Source organism: Pseudorasbora parva, chromosome 22 (assembly GCF_024679245.1).
Source record: "Pseudorasbora parva isolate DD20220531a chromosome 22, ASM2467924v1, whole genome shotgun sequence".
Lineage (NCBI taxonomy): Eukaryota > Metazoa > Chordata > Actinopteri > Cypriniformes > Gobionidae > Pseudorasbora > Pseudorasbora parva.
The window spans coordinates 12,908,194-12,934,579 of NC_090193.1; the positions used below are offsets into that span (position 1 = coordinate 12,908,194).

The following is a 26,386-nucleotide window of genomic DNA, read 5'->3' on the forward strand; positions in this document are numbered from 1 at the left end:
TACTTCAATGTTTTGGTTTGGACCAAAGGTCCATGTTGTATTTATACGTTTTCTTCTTCTATACCTTCTTCTGCTATGGCAGTCTATAGTACCTCTTGACAAAAAGTGAATATTTTTCTCATAGGTACAGATAAACAAAAATTAATTAATTAATATTCACTAAAGATTCTCAACAGGTGCAAAGGAAGCTGATATTATGGCAAAATTGACATTTAAATTCTGCTTTCTTTAATTCAAATTTGAATTGTAATTCTACATCCTGTTTTGACATCAATTCAAATTCAATTCAAATTCAAGAATTAAATTGGAATTTAGGAGTCATTCTCAATTCAATTCTGAATTGTGCACAAGCCTGATCAACACCGTCCCACCACATACTTCTTAGTCATTAATTTTTTATGCTATTTAAAAGACGCATTCGTGTACCTGCATTTCCTTAGCTCTCCCTCCGCCTCTCGCACCACTCACTCACTCACTCACTCACCCACTCACCCACTCACCCACTCACCCACCCACTCACTCACTCACTCACTCACTCACTCACTCACTCACTCACTCACACTTGGTGTGTCATTCAACCGTGAATCTCAGTGTTGCCAACTCACATGCCAATAGAGTTGGCACACATGTTAAGGCTTCTCACTCTGGCCAAGAAAATCCAAATTGTTTTTGATATGAAGCAAAGTCTAAGCTTTACATTTAAAAAAAAAAAAGTTTTAATATGAAATTTAAACAACAAATAGCATTTGGCGCATTAAGTGTGGCATAACAGTTAAAACTAGAGCCGTTGAATAACAGAGTTGCGACATATGTTCATCTCGTGGCAGCGCGCGTTGTCACATGATCACGGCGCTCTCAATAGTTCTAAACAAACCAGCGCTGTCAAGACATTTGAATAGACAACAGCTTCATACAGGTATTTGCAGCAATTTTTGGTAAACAGTACAGCATAGTTAGCCTAGAAATCTAGACGCACCCTAATCTAGAATTACTCATAAGTGTAATTCATGTATTGTGAAACTGCAGCTTCATGTTAACGCAAAATAAATATGATCTGTATTCTTCTGACTTCCATTTATCTGCGCTTACCCTTTTGACACGTTTCTTTCGCCAAAATACGGCCAAAAGCATTGCACGCCTGTGAACATCGATTTGCAAGCGGAAAAAACAGAGTCAGGAACTGCGAAATAGATTGAGCGTGTAAAACCAACTTTTGTGTAAAAAAAATAAACTGTTGCAACTGTCTAAATGACTTGTTGTGTGCGTAGGGCAAAAAAAGGCTCCCGAAATAAACCGATTTGAACAGTTCCGTCTTTCTTTTAGCTGCGCTTACAGTTTTGGCACGATTCTGTCACTGACTGAGTTTATCAAGCGTGAGGAGGAAGGCGGGTCCACCTTCTTCTGGAGCCAATCAAATGAGCTGCTCGATTTACTCTTCTCTGATTGGTTCAACCAAGTTAATTTAAACCTCAGACGCCAGAACACATCTTTATCTTCATTTTACTTTTAATGCACAAATACATATACATAAATAAATAAATAACGATTGCTTAATAAGCTGTGCATTTTAGACTTATGTTTTCATCCTGAATTTCGAGCTGGTGTAGTCATTGGTTTGGAATTGTATTGATATATATATACCACTGAGCTGATGTTAAACTTCACAATCAAAACATTTCATTCCCATTCTTTAATAGCCATGTAACAATACCATTCTGAATAACTTTTTCAGACCACATTTCATGGTATTTAACAATCAATTATATATTTTGAAACATCGTTCTGGTCACTGTCAATATTGATTCTGATTAGTGATCGTGTAGTTGTGTAGACAGATCAAGCTATTATATAGTTAGTATGAAAAAGGAAATGCTTTCTCTTTGTCCAGATTTGACTGTAGGATAATACAAAACTGATACTTCAAATCAATATAAAACTCAACTTTGACAAGAGTACCCTTTTATAATGATTCATATATATATATATATACAGGGAGTGCAGAATTATTAGGCAAGTTGTATTTTTGAGGATTAATTTTATTATTGAACAACAACCATGTTCTCAATGAACACAAAAAACTCAATAATATCAAAGCTGAATATTTTTGGAAGTTTTAGTTTTAGCTATTTTAGGGGGATATCTGTGTGTGCAGGTGACTATTACTGTGCATAATTATTAGGCAACTTAACAAAAAACAAATTTATATCCATTTCAATTATTTATTTTTACCAGTGAAACCAATATAACATCTCACCATTCACAAATATACATTTCTGACATTCAAAAACCAAACAAAAACAAATCAGTGACCAATATAGCCACCTTTCTTTGCAAGGACACTCAAAAGCCTGCCATCCATGGATTCTGTCAGTGTTTTGATCTGTTCACCATCAACATTGCGTGCAGCAGCAACCACAGCCTCCCAGACACTGTTCAGAGAGGTGTACTGTTTTTCCTCCTTGTAAATCGCACATTTGATGATGGACCACAGGTTCTCAATGGGGTTCAGATCAGGTGAACAAGGAGGCCATATCATTAGATTTTCTTCTTTTATACCCTTTCTTGCCAGCCACGCTGTGGAGTACTTGGACGTGTGTGATGGAGCATTGTCCTGCATGAAAAACATGTTTTTCTTGAAGGATGCAGACTTCTTCCTGTACCACTGCTTGAAGAAGGTGTCTTCCAGAAACTGGCAGTAGGACTGGGAGTTGAGCTTGACTCCATCCTCAACCCGAAAGGCCCCACAAGCTCATCTTTGATGATACCAGCCCAAACCAGTACTCCACCTCCACCTTGAGTCGGACATGAGCTCTCTGCCTTTTACCAATCCAGCCACGGGCCCATCCATCTGGCCCATCAAGACTCACTCTCATTTCATCAGTCCATAAAACCTTAGAAAAATCAGTCTTGAGATATTTCTTGGCCCAGTCTTGACGTTTCAGCTTGTGTGTCTTGTTCAGTGGTGGTCGACTTTCTGCTTTTCTTACCTTGGCCATGTCTCTGAGTATTGCACACCTTGTGCTTTTGGGCACTCCAGTGATGTTGCAGCTCTGAAATATGGCCAAACTGGTGGCAAGTTTTTTAAGACTGCTGCATCCCTCTGCAATATATCTCACTATTTTTGACTTTTCTGAGCCTGTCAAGTCCTTCTTTTGACCCATTTTGCCAAAGGAAAGGAAGTTGCCTAATAATTATGCACACCTGATATAGGGTGTTGATGTCATAAGACCACACCCCTTCTCATTACAGAGATGCACATCACCTAATATGCTTAATTGGTAGTAGGCTTTCCAGCCTATACAGCTTGGAGTAAGACAACATGCATAACGAGGATGATGTGGTCAAAATACTCATTTGCCTAATAATTCTGCACTCCCTGTATGACCTGTTAACAGTCATAATGTAAACATCCATTATTGATATAAAATAGACGAAATCACATGAAAAATCACACAAAAACCTTATTCCATAGTTATCGTGTGTTTATTAGCTTCTTAGTTCATGCATGGAAATGTAGAATAGGCTCGTTCTTCACAGAGCCAGAATTAGGAAGTGTCCACATAGGAGAAGCGTGTCATGCAGAGGGCAGTATTGAGCATGTTTGACAGCTCAGTGAGCAAATGAACGCCTGATGCTGCATATCAATAAGGAGACCCAGAGAGAGCTGTGTGCATGTTTTAGCTCTTCTAGATCGAATAATTCAGTGAGAAATGAATAGAAATGGTGTTCTGTCTGACAAGATATTTTGCAAACATTGCGATATGTCAATATTTCTACAAATATGAGTACTTTTGAAATAAGAGCTAAACTGAAAGCTGTTCTTTGAGATCTGTGTGAACACAGCTGAGCTACTGCAGACGAGAGAGAATTAACGTGCGTCTGATATTCCATTCAAAATATTGTTCATAACGGATCGATTATAATGCACTCCTGACATAAATTAAGAAATTAATATCATAATTATCATAAACAGTGTTTAAATATCGAAGCTGGAGTCTTTATTAGGGCTGTGTATTGCCAAGAATCTGGCGATGCAATACGTATCACGATACAGGTGTTACGATACGATATATTGTAATATATTGCGATATTGTAAGAGAGGCAATATATTGCGATATTTCTTTTTTTTTTATCATTTAAAAGAATAAAGAACACAACCATATGCCTAAAACATGAGATAAAGTATTTTATTTAAATAATACAGTATAATTTATATCACTAATCACTATTTTGTGCAATCTGAGTAAAGTAAAATGTAAAGTGACTGCAGGATTCTTTAAGTGTATATGTTTTAAAGGTTCACAGTATAGCAGTGGCTATTTAACAACAGAAAGTGCAGTCCATTTCATGACTGAATGACTGTTTGTTATATATGTAATAACGTTAAGCTATTTTCTATAAAGCAGTCTATTGTATAAAGTGTTATTTCAAGTAACGTTACTGAACTGCAGAGCTGGTCATCATATCCGCTATGATCTTTCGTTCTCCTGCCACCGCTGTCAGTTTTGGCGTGTGTTTATTTTGTTACTGAGAGGACAACGTGCAGTACATTCAATCGAAACGAATTCTCAGCAGCGTGGGTGACATCAGGATGTTAAGCGAGCTCAGTTTCAATGTGTTTCCAGAGTATTCGATTTTAACTTGGCCTATTTTGCAAACAAAATGATTCTTGTCGATTTCCTTAGTGGCTTCATTTTAGCTGAAGCCAAAATGAGTCCACACTTCAGCTCTGTATACTGCAGGAGCGGAATAATGCTATCGTCTTGAGAGCTGGGTTTGCTAATGTAAACACTAGTGATTCACGCACTTTTACCTTGCGCTTCTCTGGCTCCGCGTCAGTTATACGTTCTGAGATAACACTGCCATCTAGTGGTTGGGTGTTATATAGTCTGTGGTTTAAACCGAAGACAAAGCCACAAATCTTGGATGTAAATATATAAATATCGATACAGTGTTTTTGAGAATCGATACAGTATCGCCAAACATAATATCGCAATATTCACGTGTATCGATATTTTCTTACACCCCTAGTCTTTATTCTGTCTAATGATATTGAGTTTGTCCAGATAAATTAAGAGTGTGATGTTTTAACGAGCAGTGACTGTTGAACAATAGTAATCTGAGGCCGTATACAATCTTTGAAAGGCATGGGGTAAAGTATTGCAGATCATAACTGCTTACTTATTTGTAGGTTTTACATTTGAATACATGTTAGACATGGTCAAATACTAGATTTGTTTAAATGTGAAATTTTAAAATGTGAATAACACCCACAACCCAAAAAATATATATGTAGGCCTAAAATATGATGACAGACATTCAAAGCTCATTCTAATACCTATTGGCCATTGAATATAAAAATGACATTCAGTACAGTCTAGAGATCACATCTGTCCAGGCCAGTCAAGCCTCTCCACACAAAACTCGCTCATCCGTGTCTTCATGGATGCCTTCATGTCTCTTGCCTTGTGTCAGTCATGTTGGAAACGAAAGGGGCCCTCCTCAAACCTTTCCAACAAAGTCTAAAATGTCTTGGTATGTTAAAGCATTGAGTTCTTTTCATTCTAACTAAGACTCGTCCATCAGATTGCCAGACAAAGGAGTGTGATTTGTCACTCCAGAGAACACGTCTCTGCTACTGCATCCAACACTTTGCATTGCACTTGGCGATTTAAGGCTTGCATGCATCTGCTCGGCCATACATTCCATGAAGTTCTCTATGCAATGTTCTTCTGAAGAACAGCTAATCTGAAGGCCACACAAAGTTAAGGTCTGTAGCTATTGACTGTAGTTAGTGACTTCTGCACACTGTGCGCATCAGCATGCGCTGACCCCCTTTTTCTGTTATTTTACGTGGCCTACAACTTTGTGGCTGAGTTTATAATACACTTTGTTAAAATAACACTAACAGTTGACTGTAGAATATTTAGTAGTAAGAAAAAATCACGAATGTACTATTTGCACATGTGGCAACCTATCACGGTACCATGCTTGAATTCACTGAGCTCTCGAGAGCTACAGACATTTGTAAAAGAATGGGTCGAAGCAGTCTGCATGCTTCTTGATCTTGATTTTATACACCTGTGGCCATGGAAGTGATTGAAACACCTGAATTCACCTGGAAGAGTGTCCCAATTCTTTTGCCTAATGCGAGTGAATTACTTTCACAGAATGTCACTGACTGTTAAATGTTCCAACAGATCACATCAGCTAACTCCCAGAGTCTGAGAGGGCATGCCTTGATCCACTCCTCCCTGAATGACAGAAGATCATGGCCATCTGAGCATCATCTGAGTGAACAGACAATTTCATGCTGAAAATGTAATACTGTACTGCAAGATTTTGCCTTTCTCAGTACACTATGTGCATGCTGCAATTAAATTAATAGTACAGAAATAGTTATTGTATTGAAGAAAAGTGTATATTAAATACAGAGTAAATACAAAGAAATGTAAACGATGTAATGTATTGTGCAGACAAATAAAGTTTCTGTAAGGTTAACAATTCTATATTAGTATTTGATAATTGGGAGATTTCGGTATAAAAAGGGGACAGTGGGTTAAAGTCTGGAATCTGTTCTTGTTTAAAAATTTGATTTACCTCAGCATTCATTTTTCTGTTTTCTGATTGGCTGAATGGGGAGTTGTTTTCTCTCGATAGCTTAAACCCATGTCTTGCATACGTATGTGCGTAGTGGTTCTTGAAGCACTAACTCCGGCTGCAGTCCACTCTTTGTGAACCTCCCCCACATTTTTGAATGGGTTTTGTTTCGCAATCCTCTCCAGGGTGCAGGTATATCCCTATTGCTTGTGCGCTTCTTTTTTTTTACCACATCTTTTCTTTCCCTTTCCTTCTGTCTTTTGGAAAACTTTCAAGTCAGCAGTCTTCCCCATGATTGTGTAGGGGACGATTGTTCACAAACTGCGTCTGTCCGGTGATTTATTTTGTTCTTGAGTGTTTGTCACGCAAAGTTAACGAACCCGACTTTACATTTGGTAGCAGCTGGGTCATTATTTTGCATTTTTGGCACTTTTGTGGAGTTTTATTAACTTTTCTTTGTGCACACGATATTGGCACCATGTGGACATTACGCTCTTTATTGTTACCGGTTGCGTCGAAGGACTATTGCGCAAGGACTAGACAAAACAACCCAACGGTTAAAAAAAATAATTTAAAAAAATCGAACTACAGGAATGTCTGTGAATGACGGTGCTGCGTTGGATGATGCTAATGCCAATCCACCCTGCGCTAGTGGCAACACGAACAGAATGTCGCCTATTGCACCCTCTGTCTGGTTGCATTCTGCACATCGAGCTCCCGACAGCTTTTAAGGGTGATGGAACTGAATCATTCTCCAGCTGGGCCCACCGTTTTGAAGTGGCTGTTAAAGCAATGGCACCACAAGGTACAGACTTGATGTTAGCTTCAGTATTGCCAACATGACTGCCTGATGCTGCTTTCCTGTACTGGGACAGTCTTCCGAGTTCTGTGAAGACTAGCTACAATGCTGTGAAAGATAGACTAAAACATTTTTAGTTTTTGGGCTTCAACACTCATTACCATTTTTCCAAACTCATGTGAATGCTCGACAACCCCCGCAGGATTGGTGAAAGCTTGGAAGTGTACAGTGCTGATATTACTCGTCTAGTATAAGGCTTTTCCTGATTATGATCATAATGCACAAGAGGGTGAGAAAATCAGACATTTTGTGGCTGGCTTAGATCCAACATAGCAAGCAAAGATTCATGAGCGAGGGCGACGGATATTGATGAGGCTCTTATTGTTGCAAGCCGCTGTGAAAGGGCCCGTGCAACTTTGCAACTTCATGCTGTGTCAACTCAAGCTCCCCAAACTCAGATGGCTATGGTGCATTCAGATCACAATGATGGGAAATTACTCCAGTCAGTTAAACAGTTAACCCTAACGGTGAATGAGCTGAAAAATCATGTGCGCAAGCTACAAGACAAAAACGCTCATCTTACGGAATGTTTGGAGTTCTGGGAGAGGAACAGAATTTCTTCAGTTAAGGAGCAGCCCGAGATAATGCGCAGCCCCTCGCCAACATACCACCCTTCACGACATCAGTTCAGGGTCCCCGCGGAGTCTTAAAAAGTCTTAAAAGTATTAAATTTCAAAATTAAAATATAAGGCCTTAAAAAGTCTTAAATTCGCGGAAGCATTGCGTTCTAGGTCTTAAATAATGTTTAACAGGTCTTAATTTTCCTACGTTCATCTAACGCTACCTCATTGAAATGCTCTCGCCTCCCGCAGCACGTGTGTGTGTGTGTGTGTGTGTGTGTGTGTGTGTGTGTGTTTGTTCTGTGGTGTTTGTAGTTCTTTCTTTCGCTAGACCAACTATTGTTCGCTCTAGTACAACTACAAATTAGACAAGCATGCCGTGTATTGCAGCCAATCAGCTTTCGTGTTATTGGCACGAGCCTCTTTCTGATCGTACCCCGCAGACGCATAAAACGGATTTTATTCTTCAGCTGAGTCTGACGGTTCTTGCAGTTCCGCGATCGTGAACGCGAAGGCGAATCTTTCTCACCATGCATTGTGATGTAAACTCCGAACTCCGATGTCAGGCTGCGTGTGTTTGCTGCCTGTCAGCGCTCGCGCGAGTGTATTGAATGTGTTATTTCTTGGCTCATTACCCTAAGGTTACTCTTGAACGATCAAATATACACATTATCCATTTGTCTATATCCTGATTTGAGTTAAAAAGTTTGGGACGTGTAAGTAAGCGCTGGATCTGCGCATTAGTATGTTCTCAAAGTGAAAGCAAACTAATATAGCTTAACAACAACACAACGGGGAAACAGCACTTACACTTAAAGGAACACCAACTGTTTTAGAAATAGGGCTTACTCAACTTTGGTACTTTGCTACATTTAGATATGTGGGGAAATGCATTTTAAGCTAAGCTAGCGGCGACCCTGCCAAACTAAAGCGATGCATGCACTGAGACAAAGCATTTGCCCACATATCTAAATGTCTAAAGAAGTTGAATAAACCCTATTTCTAAAAACGGTGGAGTGTTCCTCTTTGTAGATATGCATCTTTATATTGTATTTATTTGTCCTATTGTCATTTGTTTATAATAAATTTTATTAATGACCGATTACTTGATTACGTAATCACTTGAAAACGTTTTACTTATATTAAGCAATTATTGCTGTGGTTTACTTTTAAGATGTTGGTTCCCACCCCAAGCGATCGTGTTATTAAAGATAGATCGCACACAACTGAACCAGCCTTTTTTGATAATAACAAAACAAGATTCATGCATTTTGTCAGTTTTATTGCAATGTGTGACTATTGTGCATCTAACATAATATGGTTAATGTTGCATCCTAATTATAAAAAAAACAAAACAATGTTTGCAAATCTATGGAAGTGACCACCACAAAATAAAAACTAATTTTGGTCAATTGATATATATATATATATATATATATATATATATATATATATATATATATATATATATATATATATATATATATATATATATATATATATATATGCGTGCTAATCCTAGTGGGATTGAGCTATGAATAATACGTTTACTAATACTTTGTTCAATTTAAATAAATTAAATAATATCATTTTAAGGAGCCTAATTGAGTGATTCTGCATTTCCTATGCGTTTTTTTATTGCGTGATATAGGTCTTAAATTTTATTCATAATGGTCTTAAAAAGATCTTAAAAAGTCTTAAATTTGACTTGGGGAAACCTGCAGATACCCTGCAGTTAGATAATGCCTATGCACCTGATAGACGGCACAAGGATGTTGCAGTGATGAATGACTGGCAACTTACAATGGCACCTGACAGTGATGACTCACAGGGAGGTGTCAATGCTAGGCGCTATTATTCTCCAGGGCTGCCCCTACAGATGGCCCCGTAGCCCTAGTCCTGTCCGGCAGTGGAGCAGAGATAGGAGCTCTCAGAGCCAACATAGTGAACGGTTTTGGTCCCCTGACAGCCAGCAGTCATTCAAACCACAGGGAAACTTCCATTAGCTGATGTTGAGGGGCAAACATCAGCTTCACCCTCCCAGTCCTGCTATGAGTTTACAGGTTTTAATAGAATAGAATGAGCACACACAACCCCCTAACAAGGTGACAGCAAATGTGTGGGTGATTGTGGAAGGAGTAGAGGTCTCTGCTTTCGTCGACACAGGCTCTACAATTTCCATTGTGGGGGAAGATTTTCGACATTCACTTCCAATGTTAAAAAAACGGCCGATAAAGACTTCCATGGTGATTGCACGTTCTGTTACTGGGCAATGTCTGGACACCTTAGGTGTCTTAGTTTTAGGCATGAGACTTGGTAAAGAATTAATGCAACATAACTTCCAGGTGATTAGAGGCACACACCATCCAGTCATCCTTGGCTGGGATTTCCTCCAAAAACACTATGCTCTCCTTGATGTGGCAAATCAGAAATTGTCTTTATGGAATGTTGAGCTCCATACAGGCCACAAAGCTTCAGCCTGTTGTAATGTTTCTGTGCTTGCATCTACCACACTACCAGCATGGAGTGAAACGATTGTTTCGATTGTACGATTGTAAATCCTTAACAGAGCTGGTTACTAGGTACTCAGACGTTTTCAGTAAAAACTCTGATGACAGAGGTAGGACTGGAATAATTGAGCATAGAATTCGGACAGGGGAGGCCATGCCAATCAAACAAAGGCCCTATCATGTGACACTTAATCAAAGACAAGAAATACAGCAATAAGTGACAAAGCTTTTAAAAGCAGATGTCATTGAAGAGTTATAGCCCCTGGGCAGCGCCTGTAGTCTTGGTGCGTAAACGGGATAGCACATGGCGATTCTGCCTAGATAAGTGTTGCACGATATACCGGTACTAGAAAAGTATTGCGATACCCTGCTATTACAAACGGTACGATATGGACTTTTATTAGTATCGATACTTTAAGGAGGACAGCACTAATATGAGCTGTATTTCTTAATGTGCGTGGATGTGTGACAGCAGGTGTCTGGAAACACCGTTCACTAAACATTGGAAGTAGCAGAAGAGTTAAATATATACGCGCAGCGCATGACAGAGAAAGCAACAGAAATATGCGCGCATGAGAAGAAAAAGCATGGCGTGGGACATGCTCACGCTACCGGACTCTGACTTGAAGCACGCGCACACGCCTTTCAGACAACAAACATGCGATCGCCATTCAGTTCTTTCGCGGATTATTATTTGGGTTTGAATGGTCAAACATATGTAAAAATTCACGGTCTGGCGTGTATTGAGATAAACACAGTCAGATATGTGTTTAGTGAACGTATACAGCTGAGGTAATTAGATCTGCAGGTCTTAAGCCAGACCTAATTTTCTGTGTGATAAATGTTATTCAAACACCAATGAAAAATAGAAAACCACCAGATGCTTGGCTAAATAACTCAAATATATTTATTAAGGATCAGTGTATAGTTAAATTATAGAGTGAAGACTAAGTAAGCAGTTTTATATTTGATTATTTAATTTCTTTCTTGACTTGCTACTGTTAAATAGACCTAATGAAGCTGAAAAATAAAGCACTGTTTTTGTCAGATTGTTTGTAATTTGCATTTTTTGCTTATTTTTAAAAACAGATACAATTAAAAATCTATATTATAATTATAAGATTACATTTATAAAAATATTAAATTACTTGTATCATAAAATAAGATTTTGGTCATCCCAACCTGTTGAGAAGTGAAGGGTTAGTGAATGATAACATGATTGATAATGATGATCTCTGAAGATCTTCACACTGGCATGCAGTTATTTTAGCAATAACAGAAGGGAATGGTCAAAAACCAGGGCAGGAACATGCTGGCCAAGTGAATTTTTAGTTAAAAAAAATAAAACAATGAATAATAAGTTCAGTTATCATATTCATATTATCTTTTTTTTATCGTGGTATCGATTTAGTATCAGTATCGAAGTATTTTAGTCTGGTATCGTATCGAAGTCAATTAGTCATTTGGTATCGTGACAACACTAGCCTAGATTACAGAAAACTCAATGCTGTAACCATAAAAGACTCCCATCCTCTTCCAAGAGTTGACGATGCATTAGATGCTTTATCAGGAGCTGCCTGGTTCTCCACAATAGACCTGCAGCATGGTAACTGCTTTCACCACAGGTAGGGCTGTACCATTTTAAAGTTATGCCCATGGGTCTGACAAATGCTCCAGCAACTTTTCAAAGGTTAATGGAGATGGTTCTTCGTGGACTGCCTTGGAAAACTTGCTTGGTGTATTTGGACGATGTTTTAATTTTCAGTCAGACTTTTAATGATCATCTTCAGCATCTGGAGCAATTTTTTTTACAGATTCAAATCCTGTTGGTTAAAGCTCAATCCTTCCAAATGTTCTTTTGCTAAGAGTGAGGTTGAGTTCTTCGGTCAAATTGTATTAAAAGATGGGGTCCAACCTGATCCAAGAAATGTCCAGAGTGTTCAGGACTGGTCAATTCCATGCTCACCGACTGAAATGAGGGTATTCTTAGGACTGTGCTCCTACTATAGGAAGTTCATTAAGGACTTTGCTCACCATGCAGTCCCTCTCCATAGACTGACAGAAAAAGTTTTTGAATTCCATTGGACTGCTGAATGTCAGAAGGCATTTGCCTATTTGAAACATGCCCTGTCTCATCCACGTATTGTCTCTTTCCATTCCTTCTGTATACAGACGCCTCTGCATCAATTATAGGAGCTGTGCTCACCCAGGAGAAAGGAACTCAAGATACAGTGGTAGCTTATGCCAGCCATGTCCTCACAAAAGCTGAAAAGAAGTGGTCTACGTATGATAGAGAACTTTGGGCCATTATGTGGGGTGTCAGACATTTCCGCCACTATTTGTACAAACAGCCCTTCTTCCTCATTACGGACAACCCCTGCTGGGTCTGAGGAAAAACCCTATTGACAGTGATCGCACTGGTCGACGAGCCCGCTGGGACCTTGAATTGGATCCATTTGAATCGACAGTCATACACAGAAAAGGACAAAGTCGCGGCAATGCCGACGCCCTGTCACGTCGTCAAGAATCAGGCTCAGAATTTGCAAACACAGCTTCTTTGTCTGATAAGGCTGATATTAGCTCACCACTGTCAAATGAGGGCAGCTGTCAGTTATCAACTCTGCAAAGATCGACAGACCAGGTTCAGCTGCCTGTGTTGAGCAAGAAACTGAGAGAACCTCGTCTTTCATTCTTCAGTTGGCAACCTCTGAATTGAGTTTCAAAGAGCAGCAAAAAGATCCAGTTTTAAAGGAAGTGGTGAGTTGGATGCTCAGAGGCGGCAAACCATCATATAGGAGGATGAACAGGCGGTCGCTTGAGGAGAGAACTTTGTGGAAAGAATTCTTCAGGTTAACTCTGCACAATGGTCTCCTATGTCGAAAAATTGTTTGTCCAGTCACCAAATCTGTAACTTTCCAGGTCATTGTACCATAAAACATATGGCTTTGTATCAGTAGAAACCCTGGAGTATATTCAAATGATCGTGCTCCCCCCTCTTATATCCCCCTGAGACGAGAGATTTATGCATTTTATTCCTAGAAAAATTCCTCTCGTGACGAAAATTGACAATATTTGCGTCACGAGAGGAATGATTGCCCAAAGGCTAAAGACTACAGCCAGCAGAGGGAGCATGTTTTCAACTTGTGCATGGGGAATGGAGATCACACTTACAGCACAGCTCAGCTACAGGCATTAGTTTAAACGGATACTAAGCAATGTAAGTGTTTTAACTTCTCAAATTAATTTCTATGAAAGTTAAGCTTCCAAAGGCATGAACTGAAAACGCGTTGTGAATGTATGCCGCGAATGTGGTCGCGATTACCTCAGCTCTCATCAAGAGAGCTCATCAGCTCATTTATGACGTTAAATGTAATCTGACTCCTAATCTGAGTCAGCTGTGAGACTCACGCGGCAACTCGATCGTTATATTGAACACACGTTCAGTATTTAATTGTACTTTCACTCAGTCACTGTAATCCAGTAGTGGTGGCTTTGGGAATGGCCTCACAGGGCAGCGAAGCATTCTGGGAATTGTAGTCTTTCATCCCCATGAGACAAAAATAGATTTTCTGTCTTTTCTCAGTCTAGAAAGCACCAAATTCAAAAATAATTTCACATTTCTACTACATTAATGATGACCCAGTTTAAATACAGATTCATCTTCCCAGCGCTGAAGTACCCCTTTAATTTTAAGGGGTGTGTAATTTCCTGAATTATGTTGATATGTTTTCACTGCCATGTGTTTACCTGAGCTAGCTAGCTAACTTAACCTGGGGTTAGCTATAACGGTTCTGTTATGATGGCAAAATTGTCTTTGTGTACTGTCTGCCAAAACTTAACTATTTAGCAAGGTTATGCAGTCACTTCAAATAATGTTAAAGTGTGTAATTTATCTACATATAACACTACTATTATTCATGGGGGAAAATAATTCTTAAAGGAGCACACCAATATTTTGTGAAATTAGCTTATTCACAGTCTCCCCAGAGTTACAGCCAGAGACACGCTTCTCGTCTCTGTGTACAGTAACTCAGTCTGAGTATCTCAGTCTATATTTTCTTTTTTGCACCTACATCACCTACAGTTTTGACCCACTTTTATCACTTTTTTATTTTTATGATAAAATGTAATCTCTACATGATTTTTATTTTGATCAGTATTGGCAAGACATGGCAACTGCTGTTACTTTTTCAGGTGCCTTTCAGAAGTCACAGTCCGGCACCACAGAAGTTTCCGTTGGTAGCCTGATGGCCAACTTTTTGCACGTTGCTCGAGACAGAAAAGGAGGCACTGGGAGCCGGAAGGTAGGAGCTGCTGCAAACAACGATGTATATTTAGACCCAATCCCCTTCCCCTTCCCCTTCCCCTTCATCTTACCCCTACACATTTTCCTTTGAAAAGTGCCAAGACATAGGGGTGAAAATATTCCCCTTGGAAATGAGACCCCACTAGCCTACATAGGGAAGAGTCTGAACTAATGTTTTGAAATCGCTGCTCTCTCACTTTGAATGAATGGCGTGTTCACATTTTACAATTCAGTGCAATTAATTCCGAATGATTACTTGCAGTGAAATGAGATCCAGACATATGACACTATTAATTTACCACAGATATTAACAAAAGGTCTGACTGGATCCATTATCATATATGTACATATCTGCACCTCTAACTACTGCATGTGATTAGACTATAATGTGGGTTTTCGTTTAGTTGTCTATATGGAGTAGCCTACTAAGGGTACTTGGTGCTAGTTATGTTAATGTTTGCTTTCTTGTTCTCTTTTACAGACTCTTGAGAGCCCTTGAAGTGTGAATCCAAAGCACCCCCATTATATGATGTTTCTACATGTAGGCTATTATGTGTATAGATTACAATACGGCCTGTTCACAATTTGTTTTCATACTGTATTGTTTATTATGACTTATTATTTCATGTTATAATTACAAGGCATGCAAAGCACTGTATTGTAATCCAATGGCTTCAATAAAGAAACAGATCTGTGACCTCACCGGTTTTCTCCTTTAAGGGTAGTATAATCTTGTTTTTGGTACTTCATACCATTTTAGTATGACAATGCAATCACACCTTCTTCTTAATTTCTTCATGTGCATTTTTTGCAAAGACCTCACAAGGCCTTAACATTAAAGTATTGCATTTGCAGATAAAATGATGATTGGTGCCATGTGAATACAGAAACATTTGTTTGCAAGACCCTTAATATCAAAATGATTTTTTTTTTCCTTTTCCTAAATCTAGGGCCTTATATAAAACTAACAGGTATGCAGTACAAACTTTTATTGGCCCAATTATACCAACAACATGTTCATCTTCCACCCTAGAAAGTTGGGGCAACTTAAGAAAGCTATAAATGCCCAAACATGGCCTCCAAGATAAGGCATTTCTGAGTGTAGAAATTATACAAAAAAAGGTGAAAAAAATGCATGAAAACAATGGAATTTATAAATACACTTTCAGAAAAATCTGAGACTAGCAACCATTTTCCGGGATGCTGTCTGATTTGACACAGGATGACCCCACTATTCCTTTGGAGCATAATTTGACTTGAACCACATATTTAGAAACTTGACTTGTGCAATTAAAAAGTAATACAATTTCTGCAGTACATTTAACATTAGCCATCGTTACTTCATAGTACGGTAATCAAGCACTTATTCTCTAACTGACTGCACTATGGACGAAAAACAAACCCTTTCATGTGCATAGCCATGCCCAACATTAATATTGATTTTGTGCGTTGATACATTTTGAAACCATTTCAATACCCAAAATGTGAATGTATGTTCTAATTTCTGTACGTTTTATATAAATTAAATCATTTGAATGTGTATGTTGTCATTGTTCATTTAGGTTGAAATTTAGTGATGCTTGACACTGAAATGATATCAACATATATGTAAATAAATTATGTAATTTTGACAATGTTTGATGTTGACATCGAAGCTTGATATTGAATTATATCAAAATAACATCAAAATGACATCTTAACATCAAATAAATGTTGAGTTGACATCGAAGCTTGATAATGAATGATATCAAATTAACATTAAAACTACATTAACATCATGACATCTTGACATCAAATAAATGTTAAGTTGACATCGAAGCTTGATATTGAATGATATCAAAATTACATCAAAACTACATTAACATCATGATATCTTGACATCATATAAATGTTGAACTGACATCAAATGCCAACATCAACTAAACATCAAAATGACATCAGCAAAGGTCAAAATCTTGACATCACATTGACATCAAAACAATGACGTCAATATGACTTTCATTCTAGACCTATTTTGTGACGTAATTTTGACATCAGTGTTGTCAAACCGATGTAAAATTGACATCAAATGCCCACTGGGTTTACTCCCTTTTTCATGGTAGAGAAGCCAGACTACCAACCATTCTGATGTTGCCAAATTGTATACCCTTTTCTCAATCCGATTCACCAGCAGATTATGCTTTGGACCTTATGTGTAAGCTTCCCCATACGGAAATGTAATATATGTCTATATATGAAATATCCATATACAGGGAGTGCAGAATTATTAGGCAAATGAGTATTTTGACCACATCATCCTCGTTATGCATGTTGTCTTACTCCAAGCTGTATAGGCTGGAAAGCCTACTACCAATTAAGCATATTAGGTGATGTGCATCTCTGTAATGAGAAGGGGTGTTGTCTAATGACATCAACACCCTATATCAGGTGTGCATAATTATTAGGCAACTTCCTTTCCTTTGGCAAAATGGGTCAAAAGAAGGACTTGACAGGCTCAGAAAAGTCAAAAATAGTGAGATATATTGCAGAGGGATGCAGCAGTCTTAAAGGGGGGGGTGAAACACTCAGTTTCAGTCAGTGTCATGTCAATCTTGAGTACCTATAGAGTAGCATTGCATCCTGCATATCTCCGAAAAGTCTTTATTTTTTTTATAATTATATAAGAAAGATGCGCTGTTCCGAGTCTTTCCGAAAAAAGCCGAGCGGGTGGGGGCGTGTCATGTGAGCGGAGCTAAATAATGACGTGTGCAGCAGCACGCTGCAGTGAGGAAAGTGAGTCGCTCTGTGAGGAAAGTGATTCGGTCTGTGAGGAAAGTGATTCGCTCAGTGAGGAAAGTGATTCGCCCGCCGCGTGAGGAAAGTGATTCGCTCTGTGAGGAAAGTGATTCGCTCTGTGAGGAAAGTGATTCGCTCTGTGAGGAAAGTGATTCGCTCTGTGAGGAAAGTGATTCGCTCTGTGAGGAAAGTGATTCGCTCAGTGAGGAAAGTGATTCGCCCGCCGCGTGAGGAAAGTGAGTCGCTCTGTGAGGAAAGTGAGTCGCTCTGTGAGGAAAGTGAGTCGCTCTGTGAGGAAAGTGATTCGCTCTGTGAGGAAAGTGATTCGCTCTGTGAGGAAAGTGATTCGCTCTGTGAGGAAAGTGATTCGCTCTGTGAGGAAAGTGATTCGCTCTGTGAGGAAAGTGATTCGCCCGCCGCGTGAGGAAGTGAGTCGCTCTGTGAGGAAAGTGATTCGCTCTGTGAGGAAAGTGATTCGCTCAGTGAGGAAAGTGATTCGCCTGCCGCGTGAGGAAAGTGAGTCGCTCTGTGAGGAAAGTGATTCGCCCGTCGCGTGAGGAAAGTGCTAATACAGATCGACCGCCGGCCTATCAGTGGGTAAGTCAGTAGCTACTGGTTATATCACCTGTTTAGCATCCTACAAGCCAGCGCTTTGATGGGCGTAGCCTGTTGCTTTCGCTCTCTCCCTCGCTCTCTCTCACGCGCTTCCGGTAGAATTGTCCGTAAGACCCATACAAGGAAATTCCGCCCCCATTAACGTCAAAGGGGACGCATGATCTCAAAAAACTTGCCGAAACTTATGACTAACCGGAAGTAGTATTTTTGACAAAGAAATACTCCCATCAAACGTCCACCTTAACTTTTGAAACTTTGTCTATGTTTAGTATGGGATTCCAAGTCTTTAACAGTGTAAAAAGATCAGTATGCATGAAACAGCATTTCACCCCCCCTTTAAAAAACTTGCCACCAGTTTGGCCATATTTCAGAGCTGCAACATCACTGGAGTGCCCAAAAGCACAAGGTGTGCAATACTCAGAGACATGGCCAAGGTAAGAAAGGCAGAAAGTCGTCCACCACTGAACAAGACACACAAGCTGAAACGTCAAGACTGGGCCAAGAAATATCTCAAGACTGATTTTTCTAAGGTTTTATGGACTGATGAAATGAGAGTGAGTCTTGATGGGCCAGATGGATGGGCCCGTGGCTGGATTGGTAAAGGGCAGAGAGCTCCAGTCCGCCTCAGACGCCAGCAAGGTGGAGGTGGAGTACTGGTTTGGGCTGGTATCATAAAAGATGAGCTTGTGGGGCCTTTTGGGTTGAGGATGGAGTCAAGCTCAACTCCCAGTCCTACTGCCAGTTTCTGGAAGACACCTTCTTTAAGCAGTGGTACAGGAAGAAGTCTAAATCCTTCAAGAAAAACATGATTTTCATGCAGGACAATGCTCCATCACACGTGTCCAAGTACTCCACAGCGTGGCTGGCAAGAAAGGGTATAAAAGAAGAAAATCTAATGATATGGCCTCCTTGTACACCTGATCTGAACCCCATTGAGAACCTGTGGTCCATCATCAAATGTGCGATTTACAAGGAGGAAAAACAGTACACCTCTCTGAACAGTGTCTGGGAGGCTGTGGTTGCTGCTGCACGCAATGTTGATGGTGAACAGATCAAAACACTGACAGAATCCATGGATGGCAGGCTTTTGAGTGTTCTTGCAAAGAAAGGTGGCTATATTGGTCACTGATTTGTTTTTGTTTGGTTTTTGAATGTCAGAATTGTATATTTGTGAATGTTGAGATGTTAAATTGGTTTCACTGGTAAAAATAAATAATTGAAATGGGTATAAATTTGTATTTTGTTAAGTTGCCTAATAATTATGCACAGTAATAGTCACCTGCACACACAGATATCCCCCTAAACTAGCTAAAACTAAAACTTCCAAAAATATTCAGCTTTGATATTAATGAGTTTTTTGTGTTCATTGAGAACATGGTTGTTGTTCAATAATAAAATTAATCCTCAAAAATACAACTTGCCTAATAATTCTGCACTCCCTGTATGCGATATATGTGATATATAAAGTAAAAACATATATGAAACATATTAGAAATTTGAACAATTCCATATATTGACATATAAATGTATCCCATTTATTATATATGTTAATGTATGTATAATACATATTTTGACATATAGGTCTCATATATGAAATATCCTAATATGCTCATATAGAGTAAAAACATAAATGCACATATATGCACAGCATCAGAAATTCCATATATTGACATATATCTTTAGTCCACATATATATGTTTAAATTATATATGTGACAAATCATGTCACATATATAAAAAGGGGAGGCAAGAGATGAAGGACTCAAAGGTGCAGAGGTTAATGGGCTTTTTATTAGACTTCAAAAATAAACAATCGAAACAATCAAACCCCTTCATGCTTGTAACTGGCTCGCCTTAGTTTTTTATACAATAAGAAATCCTCAAAAAAACGGAAATTCACTTTTGCCAATAGGGCTTTGGCGTCATGACGTCATTACTTGGTGTGGCGGCCATGTTGATGGCATCCTTTACTGCTACTCGGATTACTGTGCACTGTTTATAGATGTACTCCCTCTCAGTCGTGTGTCTTAATTTGATTATTTTGGCGTTATTTCAACTATGGTAAACCGTTGCTGCATTTTGGGGTGTAACAGCGCAACACATAATCATCATGGGAAATGTCGAAAATGGATTAACTTTCCACCGCTTTCATGCTTGGAGGCGCAACCACGTACAAGAAGTAATAACAGTACGATGTGCAAAAAGCAAGAATTGTCACACAATCAGATGTTTTTTAGTGTTTATTTGCAAGTAGTGCAACCTGAGAAAACAGAAATGTGGAATGCTTCAAGGTAAAAGGTTACAAATAAAAAATTAACACAGAAAACGGAGTGCAAGTGCACTTTATATAACAATAATAAATACACTTTTTTAAAAAATAAATTCTTTCAATACTATATAAGCAAATAAATAGGTATCTTAAATAACAACAAAAGACACATAAAATGGAGGAAGTGCAAATTATAAATATAGTAAACAATGACATTGCAATAACAAATAAAAACGGAGGCAGTGCAATTTCTTATATAATAATAATAATAATAATAATAATAATATATACGTTTCGGTTAGACTTTATTTCGATAGTCCACTTTAAACATTCTACTAACTATGTACGTTTTCAACAGCATGTCAACTAACACTAATTAGAGTATTAGTAGACTGGTAGGTTATGGTTATGTGTTGGGGTTCGGGTTAGTAGAATAAGTTGAATTAGTTGCAAAGTTACTTATAGTCAGTAGAATGTCTGTTGGGGACCAACAAAATAAAGTTTTCGTCGTCGTCGGTGCTCCGCTCTTTCTTTGGAAATTCATGTGGATCCAAAACTTTAATAGTTCCGATTTTGTCTCTATAGCGGTCCCTGCCTTCCCTATTTAACGTATGCCGGTAAATTCCACATCCCTTTTGAGATTTTAACATGTTTTTTTCTTTCTCCCAACTCTGCTTCTCCTCATTCGACTTGCTGTATGTTTACTTTCGCGAGACCATCAACATGGCCGCAACGTCCCAGAATGCAACGCGGCGCCCAAGCCCTATAGTTTGTGTTCAAACTAACTGTAAGATTCTCAATGAGGGAGTGAAAATAAATTGTATCTATTTAACCACTGAATGAGATAACATAGTAACAATTAGCACATGGATGGAAATCCAAGACAGCATTGTGAATATCAAAGCTCAACACTATAAGTAAACAAATAAACAGTAAATCAATTCCAAACCCAAAATACTAGTGATACACAAACAAAAAACAGTACCAAACAATTCAAAATGCCGTAGAGGGAAAAGGATAAACAGTCTGCAATGCAAGTGTCTTATATGAGTGTTGTAGAATTCCCAGTCCCAGCAGGCAATGAAGATATACAATCCTAAATCCTAGATTAGGCACTGGCACAATCCAACACAGGTAAGAAGTAGGTATCAGTGCACTCAAGCCCCATAACAGAGTCCTCTGCGAGCTTCTCTGCAAACTTCCAAACACTATGAATTAACATTTTTATGGGTACATAAAAATGTGCATTTGAACAAGATTGTAAAGCATTAGAATGTACAATTCACTTAACTCTCAAACACATTGTGATTCCAGGCATTTTCACCCATTCTCCATTGCCATGCCTCTCCTCTATGCTACTCGTAACCTTAAAACCACTTCCTCCATTTGTTGCCCTCTAGAGGACAGGATGAAAAATGTCACCCATGTCCCAGAGTAACCGTTACATGCTACACAGAACAAAACATGAAAGTACACGCCATGGCTAATAATGAGCACAAGCTGCATGCTAAACAAACAACCCTAAACACATGGACAAAAGAGTGTATACTGCCCAAGCAAAACTAGATGCTCACACGAGACCAAGCGAATGCTCAAACTGTACACTTACAACGGGGAGAAAAACACACATGGAGCTTTTAATGTCCGAAGCCTGGACCAAAACCAAATTATAAAATGCCAGGATTCAAACACCACTATATAAATCCATATAAAATCCTATACAAGCATACGGAATGTTTGCATATATTATGTTGAAATAAACTTACATGTATAAATTCGACATATATTGTTTACATTTATGGCATTAACATACAGTACCATATAAAAAATCATCAAATAAATAATTTTAATATATGTATATATAATAATTATTCTATGGGTATTTCATACATGGTATAAACCTATATCTTCATATATCGTGAGAATGTATATATGCGCTAATAATGTATTGCCTTATATGAAACATATATGACATCACTACTCGGATATAGGGACATATATGTACATATATTACATTTCCGTATTCACTGCTGAAACCAAAAATAGGGAACATGCATATCATCAGCAAAAGCGACACTATGATAAGGGTCTGAAGTTTACTCCTTATCAACAGGGAGAATTTGTGTGGTTGCATGACCCTTCAACAACTAGGCAGAAACTTGCTCCGCACTGGAAAGGACCATTTGAAGTTATGGACTGTTTGGTGTCAGAGGGTGATGTGGGTGTCACTTAGAGTCCTTAGGTGTTCCTTTAGCTTTGCACAGAGGAAGCTGTGAGGGTTTGAATGGTAAGGCACCTGATAGAGCAGTTAAGGATGGGGAAGGGGGCATGCTGTTTCTCTTTTTGAAGGACAGGTGCACAATATGGTCTCAGCCAGTTATAATGGACAACTTGACATTTATCTGCTTCATCTAAAAGATAACGTATCCTATATCCTGCCACAGATGCAACTTGCTATTTCCGGGCAGACCAGTTGCCTGTAAGCCCCCTTCTTATTCAAAGTTAAAGTTCTGGTCTGGCTACAGGCCAAGGTCGACGGCCTGTTAAACTGCCTGGGTATTTAAAGGACTATGTTTTGACATAAAAGTGTCTAAATGCCTGTGAGTATATATGGCTTACATAGTATTTAAATTTTTAAAATTATTATTATTATAATTATTTTATAATTATTATTATTTATTTTTCTTGTTCCTTAGCATTTCCTTGCCCTTTTCAGTAGATGTAATTTTAGAGAAACAGGAACATTTCCTAAGTGGGTGGGGGAATAAATGTAAGGTTAACAATTATATATTAGTATTTGATAATTGGGAGATTTCGGTATAAAAAGGAGACAGTGGGTTAAACGCTGGAATCTGTGTTCTTGTTTAAAAACTCGATTTACCTCAGCATTCATTTTTCTGCTTTCTGATTGGCTGAACAGGGAGTTGTTGTGTTGTTATGTTGTTTTTCTCAGCGATGAGCGAGATGAGTGAGAATATAGACGATTGTTCACAAACTGTTTGTCACGCAAAGTTAACGAACTTATTCATGTTTCCTATTGTTTTCAGTAAATAAAATTATATTTTATATAATTATTCATTGTAATACGTTTGTAATGTGAGGAAGGAAGAGGACACTTACTTTATATACTTTATTTGTCCCCATAGGGCAATTGGTTTTGCAGCAAGATAAACACAGAACAGTTTACAGATGCACAAATACAAGACAAAAACACATAAGAAATAATTTATGTAACTGGCCCTTGTTATAGTAAAATCTGACATTTTCATAAACAATTTCATAACCAACCCCATTTCAGCAACAACATCATCAAAAACAAGCAATACTATACATATTATAATAATAATAATAATAATAACCCCATCACTATTTAATAGTTATAGTCTGTCTACTCCTCCGGGCTGAATTCATAAACAAGATGGCTCTCGGGACGAATGAATGCTTATATCTGTTATTCATCACAGGAGGTAAGCGGTACCGAAACCCGGAAGGCAATATCTGGAACTCAGAATGAAGGGGGTGGGAGCTATCAGAGATAACTGCGTTGGCCTTCCTAACTACCTGTCTATCATACAGGACAGAAAGGCTACTCTGCTGGACACCTATAATTTTACTACTGACCTTCACTATATTGGAAAGGGCAGTTTTGGCCTTGACAGTGAGACTACCATACCAGCAAATTAATGAGAATGTTAAAACAGACTCAATGTATGATTTATAAAAAAGGGTCATGAGAGTCTTGTCAACACGAAATTTTGACAGTTTGCGAAGACAAAACAGTCTTTGTTGGCCTCTTTTGCAAAGCATTTCAGTGTTGGAGATAAAAGTTAACTTATTGTCGATCAAACTGCCTAGATACTTGTATGTTTCTACGAATTCCACCATCTTCCCATTTATAATAGTGATCTGTGGAGTTGATGACTTTCGCCTAAAATCAATCAGCATATCCTTTGTCTTTTCAACATTTAGTTGAAGGAATGCCCTATCACACCAAAGTGCAAAATCATCCACAACAGGACCATGGTCACTTTCCTCATTAGAGAGGAGACTAACAATAGCAGAGTCATCGGCAAATTTTAAAATATGTCTATTTTCATGCTGACTGCGGCAGTCGTCAGAATAAAGAATATAAAGGAGAGGTGAGAGGACACACCCCTGAGGAGACCCAGTGGATGATGACATCTCCTCAGACAAGCAACCATTTACCCTCACTCTCTGAGTTCTGTCGGTTAAAAAATCAAGAATCCATCCTACAATATTAAAATCGAGATCAAAATTCTTTAAGAGCTTATCGACTAAAATATGTGGTTGTATTGTATTAAAAGCCGATGAAAAATCAACAAATAAAATCCTTGCGTGTGTTTTACTGCCTTCAAGATGTTTGAATAATAAGTTTAACAAGGTAGTGGTGGCATCATCTACCCCTCGCTTAGCCCTATAAGCGAACTGTAGTGGATCTAAGAGATTCTCTGTTTTTGTAAGTATGACTTTTTTAACCAGTTTTTCAAAACACTTCATGACTAAGGAGGTCAGAGCTACTGGCCTAAAGTCATTTAATAATTTTGGATGATTTAGTTTGGCCACTGGAATAACTGTTGACTGTTTCCATATGTTCGGCACTCTCTGTTGCTCTAGGGACATCTGGAAAATATAATGAAAAATTGGACCTAACTGCTCTGCACAAGAGATGAGCAGGCGACTACTTATATTGTCAGGCCCAGGGCTTTTTCCTGACCTAGAGTGCTTAAACATATTGACCACAGCTTGTTCGTCAAAAAAGGGGACAACACCATTTCCAGATAAATGTGATTTCTGCTCTAAAATAACATTACTAAAATTATTGGTATCAAACCTCAAGTAAAATTTGTTTAGCTCTGTTGCAAGCAAACTGTCACAACTAAACCCTTCTAACACAACCTTGACATTCTTTTCTCTCCTGGTTCCGATAACAGTTCTCATACCATCCCAGGCTGAACGTAAATTCCTACCACCAAAGTCTTTCTCTATTTTTTCTTTGTAACCCTGCTTTGCCCTCCTTATTTCACTTCTTATTTCCTTTTTCAATTCATTTAATTTTAAAAAGTTTCCTTCCCTAAATGCCTGCCTCTTTTTGTTTAGTAACAGCTTTAGTGATTTCCTTACCCATGGCTTATTGTTTGGATATACCTGTACAATTTTATCAGGGATTACATTATCAACACAATAGGAAGCATAACAACTAACAACATCTGTAAGATCATTTATGTTGGTACAGGAGTCCTTAAACATGCCCCAGTCGGTGCAATCAAAACAACCCTGTAAACTCAGGATTGCTTCCTCAGTCCAGTTCTTAACGTGTTTAATGAGAGTTTTTCCCCTCCTTAGGGCCGTGCGATATGACGGGATGAGCTGGACACAGTTATGATCGGCCCCGCCCAGCGGAGGGAGCGGGAGAGCTTTATATGCGTCCTTGATAGAACCGTAACACAAGTCCAGTGACTTCTTTTGTCTGGTCGGGCACGTAACATATTGGTGAAAGTCTCTCAGACATTTCTTCAGCGAACAATGGTTAAAATCACCAAGAACGAAGACAGGTGCTTCGGGCGATATTCCTTGCAGTTTTTGTGTTACTTGCAATATCGACTCCGCGGCTTTATCCGCATTTGCTCTTGGATGAATATACACAACTGTCACAAATATTTGGGGAAACTCCCGGGGCAAGTATGGGGGGCGCAGGGACACTGACAGAAGTTCAACATCCTTAGTGCATAAGCTTTCTCTAACAAGGACATTTTTACAATATCTTTGATTCACGTATAGGCAAACCCCTCCACCCCGCGTCCTTCCAGTAACACTCGCATCTCGGTCCAGGCGGACAGGTGCCCCAAAACCATCAATGACCAGCTCCGAGTTC

The 26,386-nt window shown here is 38.7% G+C and overlaps 1 protein-coding gene across 4 annotated transcripts in view; it reads left to right on the forward strand.

The window, feature by feature from the left end:
* cdk5rap1 (CDK5 regulatory subunit associated protein 1) overlaps positions 1–16,275 on the forward strand; it is a 128,574-nt gene extending 112,299 nt beyond the window's left edge. For 2 of the 4 annotated variants that reach the window (XM_067430985.1, XM_067430987.1), the window contains exon 13: positions 6,201–6,504. In XM_067430985.1, the coding sequence (XP_067287086.1) occupies positions 6,201–6,317 (117 nt within the window). In that variant the 3' untranslated portion in view covers positions 6,318–6,504. Of the gene's footprint in view, positions 1–6,200; positions 6,505–14,723; positions 14,899–15,316 lie in introns of those variants that run through there. The other 2 variants (XR_010900538.1, XM_067430986.1) reach the window with 2 other exon arrangements.
* The last annotated feature ends 10,111 nt before the right edge of the window (positions 16,276–26,386 follow it).